This window comes from Lynx canadensis, chromosome D1, assembly GCF_007474595.2.
Source record: "Lynx canadensis isolate LIC74 chromosome D1, mLynCan4.pri.v2, whole genome shotgun sequence".
In the NCBI taxonomy this organism is placed as follows: Eukaryota; Metazoa; Chordata; class Mammalia; order Carnivora; family Felidae; genus Lynx; species Lynx canadensis.
The window spans coordinates 112752100-112769991 of NC_044312.2; the positions used below are offsets into that span (position 1 = coordinate 112752100).

General features: G+C 56.5%; 1 protein-coding gene across 1 annotated transcript in view; it reads right to left on the reverse strand.

The window, feature by feature from the left end:
• SHANK2 (SH3 and multiple ankyrin repeat domains 2) overlaps positions 1-17892 on the reverse strand; it is a 509419-nt gene that overhangs the window by 135283 nt on the left and 356244 nt on the right. The window contains exons 16-17 of the mRNA XM_030332233.1: positions 14079-14161; positions 12398-12522 (exon numbers count right to left, since the gene is read on the reverse strand). Of these exons, the coding sequence (XP_030188093.1) occupies positions 12398-12522; positions 14079-14161 (208 nt within the window). The remainder of the gene's footprint in view (positions 1-12397; positions 12523-14078; positions 14162-17892) is intronic.

The following is a 17892-nucleotide window of genomic DNA, read 5'->3' on the forward strand; positions in this document are numbered from 1 at the left end:
CAGCACAGGCTGTCCAGCAGCGAAGGTGCTGGGGGGTTTGAGTTCTGGGTCCGTGGGCCGGGGCTGCCCCCCCTTCCCTCCGCTCTCCCGCCTCCCCTGCCAGGCTGAGCAGAAAGATGGCCGTTTGCTAGGCGCTCATGGAACGCCTGTCGCTTCCCCCTGAGGCTGGGTCAGCAGTTTACATAAACACAGAATTACATGACCCAGCAAGTCCGCTCGGAGGTGCACACCCCGAGGAACCGGGAACGGGGACCCCAACAAAGGCTTGCACACGCACGTTCATAGCTGCCTTATGCACGAGAGTCAAAGCCGGAGAGCACCCGAACATCTGAACGTCCACCAGCGGACGAATGGACAAGCACGGTGTGGGTCGTCCACACAACGGAATGTTATTTGGCCACGGAAAGAAGGATGTGCCGACACACGCTACCTTGCGGGTGAACCGTGGAAACGTTCTCAGTGGAAGGAGCCAGCACAAAAGGCCACGTGTCGTAGGACTCCAGGCCAATGGAGCGTCCAGAACAAACCCATGCGTCCAGGCAAACCCATGGACACAGAAAGTCGATCAGTGGCGGCCCGAGGCGCAGGGAAGCGGCGGGATGGGAGGTGGCTGCTAAGGGAGACGGGTGTCTTCGTGGGGGTTGAAAACGTTCTGGGACTAGAGACAGGAGATGGTCGCACAAAATGGCTTAAACTTAAAAAATGGCTAAACTGGTCAGTTTTATGGTGTGTGTATTTTATCACAGTAACAAGGATACGCACAATAAAAAGAGTACACGCGTATACACACGTGGCAAAATGTGTCTCTGACAGACACGTACAAAGAAATGACAACCTGAGAAGGTAAGCAGTACGGCAGCCCCGTCTCCTGTCGGCGTCAGCTGACTTCTCCCTTTGGCTTGTCTGTATTCCCAGTTTTACCCGGGTGGACGTGACTTACGCCAACCCTAAAGAAACAGCACTAATGTAAAAACCCCTCAGCAAGAATACACGGGGGCAGAGTTTACTCCAAATCCCTAACGTTTTCTGAGAGCAGGGGCACACACCCCCCTATAAAGGCTGTGGGATTTGAGTAGGCAGCGGGAGAGAATTCTTGAGAGAATTCTGGAACTTCAGGGGAAGGACTGGCCAAGTGCGGTTCCCTCTGATGGAAGTCAGTCGCCCCCTGTGTCTCTGTCCGTCTTTCGAGGTCCTGGGCCTGACTGGGGGGGATGCGAGGGAGGTGGTCTAGGAGAGACCAGCCACCCCTCCGACACGGAAGTGCCCGGTATGAGCTCTCAGGGTGCCCCGCTGTCCTCATTGGTGTCAGCCAGCCTCTTGGGCCAGGCCCGGGATCACAGCTCATCCATTCAACCAACAGACATACTCCAGGCTCCCGCTGCACCAGACTCTGTTTTCCTGGGTGCTGAGATGGCCCCAGGCGCCCCCTGGAAGAGGGCTCTGCCTGCAGAGGGGACCCGGGCTCTGGAGGGGAGATGTTCAGCCAGTACATCCTTGGGTCATGTAAACTCAACGCGTGGCAAAGCTGAGAAGACATGCATCCCTCAGTAGCGGCTGCAGTTTGTGGAGGTCTGTACCTCTCGGATGAGGTGGGTCAGGGAAGGCCTGGTGGGAGGGTGTCTCTGGGGAGGGAAGGGATGGGCAGGGGACTGGGGGCAGGGAGGCTGGGAGCCATAGAGTCCTGCGGTCCACGGTAAGGACAGGATCTTCCTGAAGAGTGAAGGTGGGGAAGTCTCCCTGGAGCAGAAAATGGCTCTAGGAGAGAGATACTCTTCTTAATCCCACTTTGCTGGCAAAGAAATCGAGGCACAGAGGGGCTGTGTAACTTGCCTGAGGCCACACAGCGCATAGGTAGGGCAGCTGGATTAGGACCCAGATGGGCTGCCTCCTGGGACTGAGCGTTTAATCCCCACCCTCACCTGCTTCTCAAGGGCAATGGCCTCCAGTCTGCCTCTACCTCCCTTCTCCAGCAAGGCTCCAGCCTAGCGATCGGCAGGCCTCGGAAGTTCCTGCTAAAATCCCCGAGCGAGCATGCCTCCGGCGACAGTGAGGCCCAATGACTCAGCTCCCATTTAAGGCCCTCCCTGACTTGGAGGGCCCATCCTGTTCATCCTTCCTGGGCCTCCTGACATTTCCCACACAGGTCTATGTGCTTCTGCCCCTGAGCCTTCCTCTGGCTGTGCCCTCCCCCTGTGGTGCCTCCCACCATTTAACGGACCCTGACTGTGTACCTGTCATGAGCTGGGCTCTGGCTGGCCCCTGAGGTCAGGTCAGGAAGGGACAGGGACACGTGCTGCTAGTGGCTGTCTCAGGGACTGTCGGGGAGGCTTCCCTGAGGAGGGGCTACCAAGCAGAGATCCAAGGGTGAGCCAGTTATGCAGGTGGAGGAGGTGGAGATAGGAGAGAGGTAACAGAGAGCACGAGTGAGCAGTGTGGGCAAGTGCTGGGGGTGGGAGGAAGTGTGGCACGTTCAGGAGACCAGGGAGAGAGGGCCAGGGTTAAGGCCCATCTGTCTTTCCAGGCTGGATGTGTGTGCTGCCTCCCTGGCTCATCTGAATAACCATCCCTTCCTCGGTGCCCCAGCTCTGAGTCCCAGCAGAGGTTTGCGGGCCTCCCTCCCCACTCCACTTTGCCCCTTGAGAGCAAAGATGGCCTCCACTCATCTCCTTGACCGAGGGCTGAGCACAGAGGAGGTGCACGAAAAAGTCTGTTACGTGAAACCAAAGGTCCAGGTAGAGGCGATTGGAAATTCCGCCTGGGGGAGGTTGGTCTCAGTGGTCTCAGAGCAGACCACTCATGACTTCACAGCATCGGATGGTAACCACGGCCTTCCATGTCCCCTTCCCCAGCCATTCTCTTCTTAACTCTTCTTAGTGTTGACCTGCACACAGCCTAGTTCCCAGGACTGACAAACTCCATCAATTAGAAGATCCAACAGGGCATTTAGCATGAGGCCTTCCTTCATTTCATTTGCCAGCCTAACTGCTTGTATCATGAAATGCCCCACAAAAGGGCACGGCAGACAGACAAATCAATGCTAACGAGAGCCTGCTGAGCACATTGGGAGGTGAGTGCGTGGGAGGAAGGGAGGGAGGGAGGGCAGGTGGTGAGGACCCAGGAGGGCTCCTTTCAGGGGAGTCAAGAGGCACATCAGAGAACCCTGGGCCAGAAGTTTCCAACGTGGAGCTCTTGGCTCACCATGCCTCCTGTAGACCTCACCGCATTAGACTGGGGCTGGGTCTACAGCATCCTTCCTGGGTTGGGGAAGACAGTTATAAGATTATGTCTGAAAAACTTTAGACTTTCTCAGGGCATCAGTCAGATGCAAGCTTGGGAGTCAGCACTCTCTCTGGGGCCCTCAGCAGCCGTCGAATCTCTCAGTTCCATCACCTGCAAAGAAGGCATAAAATGCCTAGTTCTCAGGAGTGTCCATCACTGAACACAGGTTTTGGGACTTCTGTTAAGCATCAATCATCTACTGGGTGCTGGATACACAGCAGGGACCAGGTCAGCAAGCTCTCCAGCCTGCTGGGAGCAGGCATTCTCATGAGAGAGATGGACAGTAAGTCAACCACCCAACACATATGATTCTGATGGTGAAGGAAACACACAGTGGAGTGTCAGAGTCAGGGGCGACCAGAGGGTGCCCAGTGAGTCCCCTCTGGGAAGGTGACATGTAAGCTGCGATCTCAGTGATGGAGTGAAGGCTGGCTTAGAGCATAGGCTGCCACAAATGCTCGAGCCATACTGGTCCCTTCACCTCTCCTCACAGGAGAGATTTTCCCAGCAAGCAGGCAAGCACACTTGCTGAATAATAAGCTGCAGTGCCCAGGAAGGCCAAGGATACAGGACCCAGGGATGGGAGGTGAAGGGAATGAGAAAGGAAGCACTGAGGCCTCCCACCAGGCCGCTTCTCCTGAGGGAGGCCCCATCCTCCCAGCTCTCAGGAGGGGTCCCTGCACCCTAGAGAGATCCCCACACCCTGGAGAGGTTCAGGACCCTGGAGCGGTTCAGCACCCTGGAGAGGTCCCATGCCCTGCAGAGGTCCCCACACCCTGGAGAGGTTCAGCACCACGGAGAGATCCCATTTCAGGCATTCTCCTATGGCTCCCCGCCACTGACCGGACATTGTCGCCCCTACTTAAACTGACATTCCAGGCCCTCTCTGGACCAGCCCCAGTCACCCCCAGCTCCATAACATTTGGCCACTTCCCAAATCCACCTTGAACGCTCCCGACACTCTAAGCTGTCCCTGGAACCCCCCTCTTGAGTTCTGCCTATGGAAACCCCACGTACTCAACTAAGCACGGTGCCAACACTATCTCTTTCGCAAAGCCCTTTTTCAAATTTACCTTGGGGCTTTTTGCTCCCTTCCAGACTGAGTCCCCCAAGGAACTGGGTCTGATTCATGTCTTTTCTCCCCACACCACACGGCAGCCCAGCACCTGAATGAATGAAGTTGTAAAAGTGATGTGTACAATTCATACCAATTGTTGAGATATCACCCTGCCAGGAGCCATGCTACGTGCTTCAAACACGTTTTTATTTACAGTTTAAGGAACTGAGGCCAAGGGATGAGAGATCTGTCCAAGTTCGCATTCAAACAGTCAAGTGACAGAGGCCGGATTCAAACCCAGATCACAATCCACAGCCTGTGCCCTTGACCACGGCTCCTTTCTGTCTCTATCCAACTCAGTGCACTGCCATCTGCTAGGCCTATGGAGCCTTGAGCACAGCAGCCGTGGTCCCCTGAAGTGATTCTGAATCTTTTTTTAGCCTGAAATTGAAATCACTGATGCTTCAAATTAGAACCCCAAAATGAATGAGCCAAGACTTCAGACTTGCAATCGCTAAACTGCCCGCATCTACCTTCTCAGCAGGATTCCGGGCTGCTCCTCAGCCCGGACCACCTGTTCCCAGTCAATATGGAGGACAAAGTGAATCATTCTCTAGGCACAGAAAGGGGCTATGGCTATGTGCAGGAAAGGGGTCCAGGCTCCCACACTCTCAGGGGCTCTGCTCAGAGCAGGGGTCTCTTTAGAGCCCTGGAGAGCAAAGACCCCAGTGCTAGGATACACAGAGAGACCCCAATGCTGTCAGCCTTGAAAGGCCAAGACTGTAATGACAGCAGTTTGCCACAGGCACTGGCATCGTGTGGAGGCCAGCAACAAAAACAGACATGCTCCTCTGTGCTGACTTTTATTTGCTACCAAAGGAATATTTTTCAGTCATCACTGAAAAGTGACTGGGAGCTGAGACCCCAGCAAGCCTGGGAAGGGAGGTGAAGAGGCAAGTCAAGATGGCCACGCTTACTCTCTGCACTGACCTAGGTGCCGGCAGCCCAGCAGCAGGGGAGCCAGAGCTAGAGGCTGGCCAAGGGGCCCAGACCTCTTCCAACATGAGCACAGCAAGAAGCCACAGAGCTTCAGAACAGAAACGCTCCACACTTGGAGAGACCACAGCCAGCCACTGGGCCCTGCTTGTCTTTGACACGAAACCAACAGAACTTCACAACCGAAGTATCAATATGACTCAAAGTCAAGAATTCACCAGTCACCCTACCTTCCTGCTAGTATCAGCTGGCATTCGGTCTTAACTTAGTTATTGACTTAGATACCCCTTTAAAATGATTTAAATAAGATGTTAAGAATTTGGGGGAGTGGGGTGGCTAGAGTTCCCAGCTTGGCCATGTGGGCACCCGCAGGACATGTGACAAAGCCTCTCACAATATCCCGAAAGGCAGGACGGAGAAATGCGAGCTGGGTGTTGGGGCTGAACAACTGTCTGGGAAGGATGCCGGCACCGGGGAAACCATGACAGGACTCTGGCCTCAGCCCTGGGATTTGTGGCTGGAGGGCAAAACGGGAATCATGAAGAGAAATTCCAAGATTACCTAAAAGCCCGACTCGTGCCAGAAGAGAACGGAGCGAGGCAGAGAGGGCGCGCCCTGGGAGCAGAGGTTCAAGCCAAATCCGGGGGCATGGCTGCCAGCGATATTTGGGGCTTGCAGGTGGGGCGGGCCAGGTGCCTGCATCAGCTGATATGCCGTCCACAGAGACGCATGGAGAAGCTACAGCCAGTGTGCTCTTGACTTATGTGCTTGGCACAGCGTGGGTGTGCTCTGTAACCACTCCATGCTTGCGACGGTAGTGGTGGTGATCGCCCGCCAGTATTAGAACTTATCATGACTTCCCATTATTGTTTGTTCCACTAATAGTCATTGGTTCCTTCTTCCCAGTCAAGCATCATGAATGACAACGAAGGACAGGATGGTCACCAGCCAGTGCTGACGGCATGCACTGCTGGCCTCGGCCTTCTAACCAGACCGGCGCTCACAGCGGCCCGTGTGCCCAGAGCTCGTGGCGCACAGCCCGTCCTGATGACCGAACTCCCCCAACCACCCGTTTTGCTGATGGGGACACTGAGACCCAGGAAGCATGGGCTGATCAGTGACGGGTGCAGCAACCGAGGGGGCAGAACCTGAACTTCATTTCCTGTCCTTCGTGCGATTTAATGCCGAAGCTGGGGAAGGCTGGCAGATTACCCCCGGGCTTTTCCAACTGTTCACAGCCCCAGCTTGGTGACAGGTAATGGTATAGGCAAATGTGTGCTAGAGCTCGTGCTACGGTTCTCAGCCGAAGAAACATAAGATACTCAAATGGTCTCTGAGGAAAACCCCGGGGCATCCCCCTTAGCATCCTCACTTCGGTGCAAACTGAGATTATAAAACAGTTGTAGGCCATCACGAGTACAAGCATTTAATACGAGGAAAAGTAATTAGCAAACTCAAGCATCAGTTTCAAGGATGAAGGATATTGCTGCCTGCTTTTAATTGCAAGGGAAAACCTATTTAGGGAATTAACACAAAAACGAGATTGGCCACTTCAGGGCTAAGAAAACAATCACAAAAACCATAGGAGCCTCCAGCTCGGCATCAGGTTGGTAAGCAATGGCCCCAGGAAAATAATTAACGCCCAGGAAAGTGTTCTCGTCCCCGAAGCAAACAGCAACACCTTGGCCACGGAGGCTGAGACACCACTCAACTGTGTGTGACAGCATCTTCTAAGGAATAACTTTCTATTTATGAAATTAGTACCTGTCAAAAAAATTAATACTGTCACTCTCGAAAATCTGAGAAATAGACAAAAGTCTGAAAAAAGAGAAAATAACCATACACGATCCCATCACCCAGGGGTTAACCTCTCCTCTCCTTTTTTTTTTTTTCCTATGCCTGTTTTGGGGGAGATTTAGGTGGTATTATGCAGACAATTTTGGTTCTGCCCTTTTCACCGATATAAGGTGATCTGTTGTCATTAGTAGCAAGAACTCCTTACAAGCATGATTTTTAAATGCTTTCTTGTGCGCCCACAACAGATGCATGATGTCCCCTCAACCATTTCCCTACAGTCCCAGCCCCTCAGACTGTTTTTGCTACACTGTGCTCTGTGCTTTGTCTGTTTGTAGATCATTCCCTTAGAACGGATTCCTAGATACAAAATCCCTGATTCGGCTTTACAGCTCTTACTACATCCTGTCACATCGATTTCTAAAAAGTTTATGGCAATTTATTCTTCCACATAGCAACATGAGTGCTGTCACCCGCGACGGGTAGAGTAATAAAAAAAAAAAAAAAAGCATTTGCTAATTTGAAAATAAAAACTGGCACCTCGTCATCTCTTTTTCTTCTTACCCTTTGCCCATTTATGCATCAAGCACATCAGCGTGTCTCTCAAGAATTTCCGAGCTCTGGCGTTACCGTGGTTGGAATCCACTTTCCAGCTCTGTGACTGTGGGCAAGTGGCCTAACCTCTCTGTGCCTCGGTTTCCTCATCTGTAACATGGGGATGGCAACAGAAGCCACGTTATAGGCTCGCTGCGAGGATTAGATGGGATTGTGCAGTGCCCGGCAGATACACCCTTGGTTACTGTCAGTAAGGACACGGGCCTTGGCTGTGTTTGCTGCAAATGTTGTTTGCTCTTTTGACGTGTAGTGTTTGGTTGTATTATAGAAATTCTTCTGAGAGAGAACGTTTTCATTTAAGAAAGTGAAGCAAGAAACAAAGCTTGGGTTTCCGAAAGGGGGGGGGGGCTTGTGGACGGAAGATGGTCCTGGCCTCGTGTCAAGGGCCATGCAGGACCTGATGACAGATGGAGGGTTCAAAACGCCAACACAGGGGCGCCTGGGGGCTCAGTTGGTTGAGCACCCAACTTCCGCTCAGGTCATGATCTCACGGTTCGCAGGTTCGAGCCCTGTGTTGGGCTCTGTGCTGAGCGGAGCCTGCTTGGGATTCTCTCTCTCCCTCTCTCTCTGTCCCTCCCCGACTCATGCTCGTGCTCTCTCTCTCTCTCTCTCTCTCTCTCTCTCGTTTTTTGAAAAGCCAACACGATCAGGCCAGCCGATCTGGAACCCCCGGCAGCATCACCTAAGTGACCTAAAGATGCCATGCCCAGGTGCTGCCTCATGCCTCTGATTCTGTAGGTGTGGCTGGCATCCAGGTCTCTCTATAAATAATGACAGGTGACTCTGTCGCTGGCCAGGTTTCACTGTATGAGGCTGACAGGCCATCCAGTTTGGGGAGTCCCTTGCAGGACACCAAAGTGACATCCCAACATCCACGTCTCCTCAATTACTTGATGTGAAACTCTCTACGTCATCCTTGAGACTCCTCGTAAGTGACCTCTCCTGCCCCATCTCATGGGGGTGGGGAGATCCAATCAGGATAATCTCGAGGAAACATCGGATGAAGTCTTCAACCATCTGTGCCCGAAGGCTGATTCTACCTCTGCAGTCTTTGCTTTTAGTTCTCTGATGAGCGTCTATTATCATTAAGCCCGGTTTGAGTTGGGTTCCTGCTGGAACACAGCACCTTTGTCACTCCTGGATGGTGGAGTCCCCGTGCTTATATTTGGCCTGCCTGGAAAGAGGAACTTTCTCTGATTCCTGTGCTTACTGCTGTCCCTGGCCCGTCATCGCCATCCAGACCCACTCCTCCGGGGAAGTACTCGGCCCCGGCTGCCCTGCCCACTCCCACCACCACCTGAAGCCCTCTGGGAAAGCTCCAGGGGCACCAGCCACGCAGGGGACTCCAGCCCATTATGCTGATCTGAAAACGCAAACACACATGGCCTATGGAGCCACCACATTCAGACGCCCCCTCTGTGGGGCACCCACTTCTCCTTTTCCTCCTCTGAGATGAATTTTTACAGCAACCCGGCTGGCACTTAGACCCATCTATCTTAATGTAATTCCTGGGCTCACGATAGCCTTTTACGTGGCCTCTACTCCAAGTGTTTGCTTTTCGGCGGGGGGAGTTTGGGGGGCAAGGTCAGCAAAGAAACCGTCCTGGTGACCAAGGAGCAAATGCCTCCCAAACGCTAGGGCAGGAGGGACGTCAGCTCTGGAGGGCAAGCACCAAGGTAAGCACACACGATAGGAAGCCCTTCACGACAGGAGCTGGTGGCACCGGCAGATGACCGCGTCGAAGAAGGAAGAAGGACGGTGGTCCAGGAGACGCAAGTCCAGCAAGACTTGGAGGAGAGAACAGACCCACCGGAAGCTGCCCCTTGGTCCCACGTTCAAACCACAGCACACGTTTTTAAAGAGAATACAAACAGCTGGCATGCTCTGAGTTCCTTTCCAAGAGCAGGGAGAGAAGGAGGTTTGCCCAGAGGAGTGCGGGGCAACAAGGACAATTTGCTCATGCTTGTGACCCTTCCACACGGGACCCTGCACTTCCCCAAGGCTCAGAAACCCCCTGGACTCCAGGGATGGCTTCTGGCCAAAATTAAGATTCGCCCGAGACAACATGGGTTCTTTTAGAACAACCCCTCCAAGGTTGAAGCTTTTCAACGGACAAGGTGGAAAAACCGTCTGTTGGAAAATGCACGGACCTATGAGGCTATAAGTGACTCTAATATTCCAGTGGTACAACCCAGCAGCTAGGAAACACCTCATGGAGACTCTGCCTTTTTTAAATCTAAGCAGCTAAAGGAGACTTTCTGAGCCCCAAGAGTAGCCTTGGAAATGCACTGGGTGGGTCAGTGTTCCAGCAGCCCAACCCCCGTCCCCCCATTAGCACGTGACCCCCAGTAAGCGGCCCAGGGAGGCTGTGGAGGGCTCAGCCCTCCTTCGGGTCTTTGTGACATAATAACACCAACACAGCGTTCATGCCTCTCAGCGCCAGCCATTCCTAGAATCCCAGAGCTCAGAGGTTACCCAGAATCTAAAACCTGTTCCAAAATGGCAAATATATTTGCATATCAGAGGTTAAAAGCAATGTCAGAGGAAGTGCTTTGCAAACAGAAGTGCAGAAACTCTTCCTGCTCCCAATTTCCACAGAGGCTTCAATCTGGCCGGGCGGCTGGCCCTCTCCGCCCGGGCCAGGCACACACTGCAGACGTGTCCGCCAACCAGGTGTAGCTTTGCGTCCTCGCGAAAGGGATGGGCCCAGCACATGCTCCGAGGCGGTCCCACGTTTTTCTTCCTGACTAGTTTATCAAGGAGGCACTCCGATGAGCCAGACAACGGGGGACACGCTTCCCTCTGCAGCCTTCATTTATTATTTAAACCCAAGAACCAGCATCGGCTATGTCAACCTATTGGAGCCTCCGTCTCTGGGTCTCTCCCTGTCACACACACACACGCACACACACACACACGCGCGCGCGCGAAGGAGACTTACATCACAACTACATCCTACAGAAGATGATTCAACCAGTCTCTGCATTTTTGTGAGGTTACAAATCAAGTTAACCCACGAAAGCCCAGCGGGCCCCACTCTCCATCCTTCTGGATACACATGCACCCAAGGTTTCTTCCAAGCCGGGCTCTGATTGGTCAACAATAATTTAAATACATCTTTCAGCAAATGAAATGAGACCAGCAGAAGGCACCTTGAAGAGGGTAAGTCACCTTCTCCATTTTCCTTGGCTCTTGGGTCTGTTTCCACCACAGTGCCTCTCCTTCTGGATTTCCATCACTCCACCAGCCTTGAGAAGCACTAAGGAGGCCACGAGTAAACTCGAGCTCAAAAGCACCCTGGGAAGCTTAGGCATGACCGGGAGAAGGGCTCCCAGTGGCCATGTCGCCATGGGCTTGGTCTCCTTTGCAGGAAGAGCAAGTGTCTGGCCGGCCCGGGGGGGGGGGGCACCACATATCCACCCCTCCCACCTGCGTGGACATTTCCAGTGCAGGTGACACCGGGCTCGGGGTTAGCCCGGAAGAATGCCTTCCCAAGAAACGTCAACTCCCAAGGAGGACCGCTTGAGCGAACCGAACCCCTTAACGGTTAATTTTTCCAAGGTACGGCAGCCTCTTTTATCAATATTTCCAAAGAGTAACACATTCCTCTGCACAACAAGATGCAAAGTAACACCTGAACACGCAAAACGCAGGGAGCTCGGAAGCGCCGGTGGCCCGGACACGTGACGCGCACCAAGACGCTAACTCCAGCAAGGGCTCGGAAACCAAGGGCGCTCGTGTCTAGTGGGATTCTTCGAACGGAGAGAGTTCCCTCCTTTCTTTAAAAATTAAATATAATTTATCGTCAAACTGGTTTCCATACAACACCCAGTGCTCATCCCAACAGGTGCCCTCCTCTCATACCTACTGGGAAAAGCCCGCTCTCAAAGCACCTGGATTTAAAATTTTCCTTTTCATACTGTCAACGCCAGCTTCCCCTCTCGCTCACACTTAGCCTTTGAAGGCCAGTCATTGGACGGGCAGCGTTACTGCGACGTTCGAGCCAGCGATCTCTCAGCCACCGGCGTTACAGACCTCACGTGAGCAAGGGCCGCGGCACAGCACTTTCCTTCCCGCCCCTGTGGCGCAAGAATGGGCGACGGCCCCTCCTGGCGTTTCTCTGTTCAGCGACAACAGAAGCACATGTAGATCCACGCGTGTCCCCAACATCACGGCAGCCATGTGTCTCTCTTCCTTCTACCTTCCACTTGAAGACCGGTGGCCAACGCCCACAAACATTTCTACCTTCCAGAGAGCTACAGCCGAGGCCTGAAAGGCGCTCCGAACACACACCAGCCCACAGGAAGTGGCATCCGAACGCACACCAGCCCACAGGAAGTGGCATCCGAACGCACACCAGCCCACAGGAAGTGGCATCCGAACGCACACCAGCCCACAGGAAGTGGCATCCGAACGCACACCAGCCCACAGGAAGTGGCATCCGAACGCACACCAGCCCACAGGAAGTGGCATCCGAACGCACACCAGCCCACGGGAAGTGGCATCCACGATGGATGGAGATAAGCGCACGACGTGAGTCCGGAGCAGCCTCCCCTAGGTCTGGCCCAGCGGCCGCGCTGCTCCGACCACGGGCCCCGGCCGCGGGAGAGTCGGCGCTCCCCCCAAGCGGAAAGGCACAGACACCAGCGTCCCTACCTCGATCAGGAAGTCCCCCGTCCTGAGTCCGGCTCGCCACGCCACCCCTCCTTCATCCACAGACTCCAGGTACTGCAGGGCTGGGAACGCCGGCGTCGGTGTGAACTCCTCGATGGGCGTATCCGCTGGGAAGACAAGGGCATCGGGAGACCTCAATACCAGCCCGGGACCCCGAGACGGGGGAGGTGCGCACGTCTCCCGCCGGAAGTGGGCGCTCTCCCCTGGGGAGGGCTCGACAGCCACGGCCACGGGTCGGCACCAACTCAAGCAGTGAGACCAGCCGCCCCGTGGTGCCCCCGGATCTCTCGGCCTTCCGGCCGAAAACACTTGCCGTACGTGTCTGTAGGTACACGCCTGTCATTTTCTTTAAAAGCGTCGGTGACTAAACGTTTTCAGTTCTAAAAATGGCAAAGTTCCCCCCATAACCACACAGAGCTACAGAAACACCACACTGAACCACTTGCCAAATTCACATCCACAGAGACGCGCGGACCAAAGGAATTCAACTTGGAGCACGGACAGATCGCGGCGCTGACCCAGTGGGTGGCTGCGGGTGTGGAATCTGCTTGGGAATTCGTCCCGCGGGGAGCCCGGCTCTCTGCGACCACCCTGCGGCCGGCACCCATGGGAAGGCTGGGCCCCCGCCCCTCGGCAGCGCGAGCCGCGGCTTCCGGGCCCCACACAGCTGCCGAACAAAAACTCCAGGGCAAGAGACGGGCTTCCCCGGGTAGTTACGAGTGGCCGGGGTGGGTGGGTGGCAAGAGGAAGACGACCCCGGCAGGGGGAGGGGCCAGCACATCACTCAGCCGCGGACACGCACACACGGGGACAGATCGGTCTCTTCTTCCTCTCTCTGGACAGGTCGCTCCCAGGCAGCCCGAGCTTAGAGCAGGTGGGGGTGCTCCCGGGGAAGGAGGCCTTTGCCAGCACAGGTGCAGGACCCCAGCACAGCACGGAGGCTCCGAGATGAAACTTCCACATGGCTTCTCACCCCACACGCGCGGTGGGCAGCCGCCTCCCCTCATGGGGAGGTGATGCCATTTTGTTTTCTTTTTAAAGGGAAGCCCCCAGGTTCAGGGCTGGCGGTGGGCGCGCTGCCGTGGAATGTCGCCCCGGAACCCCCCACCACAGGCCACGTGATGCGGATGCTGCTGGCTCAGTCCGCGGCAGAGGGGACCATCTTGCCACGTTTCCTTTGCAAAGTCACCTTAGAGGCGGGCACACGGATGCCTGCTACACTTGGAACTGAAGCCCACTCCCAGAATGGGGCAGTTTCTAGACACCCCAAACTCAGCACCGGGTAATTGTGGACATCTGAGAACAGGAGCTCCACATCCAGCCACAGCCGGGCTGAACTACACCATAAAATGTAGCTTGAACCCCTGATTTCTTATTAAAAAGAGAAAGGGTGGGGGGAGGGAGAGCGAGCGAGCGAGAGCCTGTTCGGGGCAATATTGTGCACCGAAAATGGAAAATATTCCTGAAGCAAGCCCTGGTGTTTTCTGAGTGAGGCAGAATGTTAAAGAACACGGTTGTCTAGCAACCAAGTGCCCCCAGGAAAAAAGGCTTCTTTCCGAGCTGGGGAGCATTTTCATACGGGCGTGCACACACACACACACACACACACACACACACTCACACGACATGTGAATGTACCCGGGCTGGAGACAGCCACTCTTACCTTTCGCCCCTCGCAGCACAAATCCAAAGCCCTCATTGTCTTTTTTCTGCAGGACCACTGTCTTCTCCTCGATGATGCAGTCACTGTAGAGAGAATTCCGGGGATAGCGACCATTATTGTAACCCGTCATCATCACCGTGGCTGATCCTGAGCCGGGGACGCTCATCATCACAGCCAATTAATCACCCAGCTCGCCGGATCCAGGCAGCACGGAGGAGAGTAAGCAGCACAGAGCGCAGGAGGAGCGGGGGCAGCTGGGGGGCCGGCTAACGGGATAGGCGGGCTCGGCACAATGGGACTCGGAGGGGGGGCGGGCAGAGGCAGCACCGAGCCCGGGCGAGCGGGAGGAAGGAGTCAGGCATGGTGGGGAGGCCGCCGAGCCACGGCAGCGCGGGCTGGCTCCCGGCGCCGAAAGGCAAAGAAAGTAAGTGGCCGGAAGGCACCGAGGGCAGCCGGGCTGGGGCGCGCAGGCCGGCGCATCTTCGGGGGGCGGGGGGGCGGGGTGCAGCTGGGATCGGCCGGCGGACAAATGAGGAAGCAGCTCTTCTTCTTCAAGGGGTGTTTGAAAATCAAATTCTATTTGCTCCCCGCACGAGCCGGCGTCCAGACGCAGCGGCCCCTCCCTCTCGGTCCGAATGAATGTGGTGTCCCCACGATCACCAAGGAGCCCGCGAGGCTGCCGGGAGTCATCCCGCACAGAGAAAGCGCAGGCTGGCGGAGGGGGCGGCCCGGGCGCTGCCGATGGGTGGGGGCCGGAGGCAGGACGCTCGAGCGACACCAAGGCCACTTACGGCAAGGCCTCCGTCAGGGGGTGACGAGTCGTGGGGACGGGGCGAGGGGGGGCTCGTGGGCTCTCCCCTCTGAGAGACAACCTAAAGCCACACCACCCGCCTCTTGGCACAGCCTTTTTTTTTTTTTTTTTTTAAAGGAAAGAAACCCAGAAGCTTCGACTTTGCTTCAGCTGCCCGAGGCTCCCATCGTTTACAGTAAGGGCGCCCTGCCACATGACTGTCCAGCCCTGGAGGCACCCGGGGGCGCAGGGCGGAAGTGGACTTCCTGGCAGGCCACGCAGCCTGGGCTGAACGGGGGCCCTCCCCACCTCCCCGGGGCGGCATGGCCCCTGGGAACCTCTGCTGCCCCGGAAGCCGGCAGCTGGAGGGCCAGGCCACTGCGGAGGGAAGGAGGAGGGGCGGGAGGCAATGTGGAGAGGCCTTCTCCAGGGTCCTAAGGGGCCGGCCACAGGAGGGCTGTGCGCCAGAGGTCCTGAAGCATTCGGCTGGCCCCTGTCTCGGAGGGGGGCGGCCGGGGGATGCAGACAGCAAGCACTGGGAACAGTGTGCTGACAGGCTTGAAGTCACAGACAACTGAAGGTCAGCTTTGTCCAGCAGTAGATTCACAGCCTGCAGGAAGCACGCGGCCCCAGCATGCAGCCATCTGGGAGCAGCACAGCCAACCCAGACCGGGTGGCCCCGGGGAGGAGAAGGGACAGGGGTGCTTGGACCAAGTGACGGGCTGCCAAGAGCTTCCCGTCATCCAGACGAGGAAGAGGCATTCCAGAGAGGTTGGGGGACACAGCCGGAGCATGCACAGAGAGGTTGGGGACACAGCCGGAGAATGCAAAGAGAGGTTGGGGACACAGCCGGAGAATGCACAGAGAGGTTGGGGACACAGCCGGAGAATGCACAGAGAGGTTGGGGACACAGCCGGAGAATGCACAGAGAGGTTGGGGACACAGCCGGAGAATGCACAGAGAGGTTGGGGACACAGCCGGAGAATGCACAGAGAGGTTGGGGACACAGCCGGAGAATGCACAGAGAGGTTGGGGACACAGCCGGAGAATGCACAGAGAGGTTGGGGACACAGCCGGAGAATGCACAGAGAGGTTGGGGACACAGCCGGAGAATGCACAGAGAGGTTGGGGGACACAGCCGGAGAATGCACAGAGAGGTTGGGGGACACAGCCGGAGAATGCACAGAGAGGTTGGGGACACAGCCGGAGAATGCAAAGAGGGGTTGGGGACACAGCCGGAGAATGCACAGAGGGGTTGGGGACACAGCCGGAGAATGCACAGAGGGGTTGGGGGACACAGCCGGAGAATGCACAGAGAGGTTGGGGGACACAGCCGGAGAATGCAAAGAGAGGTTGGGGACACAGCCGGAGAATGCACAGAGGGGTTGGGGACACAGCCGGAGAATGCACAGAGGGGTTGGGGACATAGCCGGAGAATGCACAGAGAGGTTGGGGGACACAGCCGGAGAATGCACAGAGAGGTTGGGGACACAGCCGGAGAATGCACAGAGAGGTTGGGGACACAGCCGGAGAATGCACAGAGAGGTTGGGGGACACAGCCGGAGAATGCACAGAGAGGTTGGGGACATAGCCGGAGAATGCACAGAGAGGTTGGGGGACACAGCCGGAGAACGCAAAGAGAGGTTGGGGGACACAGCCGGAGAATGCACAGAGAGGTTGGGGACATAGCCGGAGAATGCACAGAGAGGTTGGGGGACACAGCCGGAGAATGCACAGAGAGGTTGGGGGACACAGCCGGAGAACGCACTCATGTCCTGACCCACACCCGCACTCCTGCCCTTGCACGGGACAAGCACACAGTGGAACTTGCCAGGGTGACCCTGAGTTCCAAGAAAGGGCTGGCACAGCAGGGACACATACTTTCACAGCTGAGACACCATGCAATCCAGGATGACCGGCCTGGGGTGGTCTAACAACTCGAGGAGGGGCTGTGTCCCTGTGTTCCTGCTCTGTCTCCTGTGCTGGGGACAGAGAGCCCCTGCTCTGGGAGCTTGGCCGTGACCATGAGCTCCCTGGCTCAGCCCACTGAAGCCCATCGCAAAGGGCAGAAGCAGGGCCAGGAGTCCAGGGCCCTGAGAGCCCATGGGCAGGGCCACACGGCCAGCCTGGCCTTTAGTAGGGGGCGGAGTTCTCTAAACCTTCCCCTCACGTCATAAGGCGGCGAGAACAAGCCCTGGGCCTCCCAGGGTAACCGTGAGGTCAGAAAGGGCAGTCCCCACGACGGTGCGGTGGAACAGGGGAGCCTCAGGGAGCCATCCCTTTAACTGCCATCAGAAACGGCAGCAGGCTGGCGGTCGGCCAGGACCCCGGGGAGCCGCAGGGGTCGAGGCAGGAGGAGCTGGGGGCAGGCGGAGACGTGCGGACCCTCTGCCAGGCCTGGCCACCTTCCTGTCTCCAGCCTCCCCCAAGCAGAACACAGCTGCGGACCCACCCACCTCTTCCCGCTCAACTCCTTTAAGGGGGTGGGGGGCGCTGGCCCGGTGGCTCCTTCGGGTGCCAGGCAGCTGCAAGTCCTGAATCCCTCTTCTCCAGGGAGAGGCTCACAAGGGCCCCCGGCTGGAGCCACCGCCTTCGCCCTGCATGAGTAGCTGCAGGCAAGCGGCGCCCTGGAGCCCCAGAAATACAGTGTCTGCCCTGCAGGTCCCGAGCCCTGATCTCCCCTGGGACACAAGCGGCCCCCCCCCCCCCAACACCCACCTCTGCCCCGCTCCAAGGTGCATCTGTCTTGCACTCCAGGCGGTGGTCCCACTGTGGGCCACCTCTGCCCGCAGGAGCCGACGCTACCCAAACCTGCCTCTGGCTTTGTGCGCCTCATGGACGACTGTACATGTCCTCCCACCTGACCCCCACGCTGGGGAGCTTCTCAGGGGCAGTGCGGCCTGGCCTCGGCTACCCCCACCGACCACACGGGGGTGTTCTGCCACGGTGGTTGAGGGGTAGTGCTGGCATCACAGGGAGCTCAGCTCAAATCCCAGCTGTGCTCTGACCCAAGGTCACTCTGAC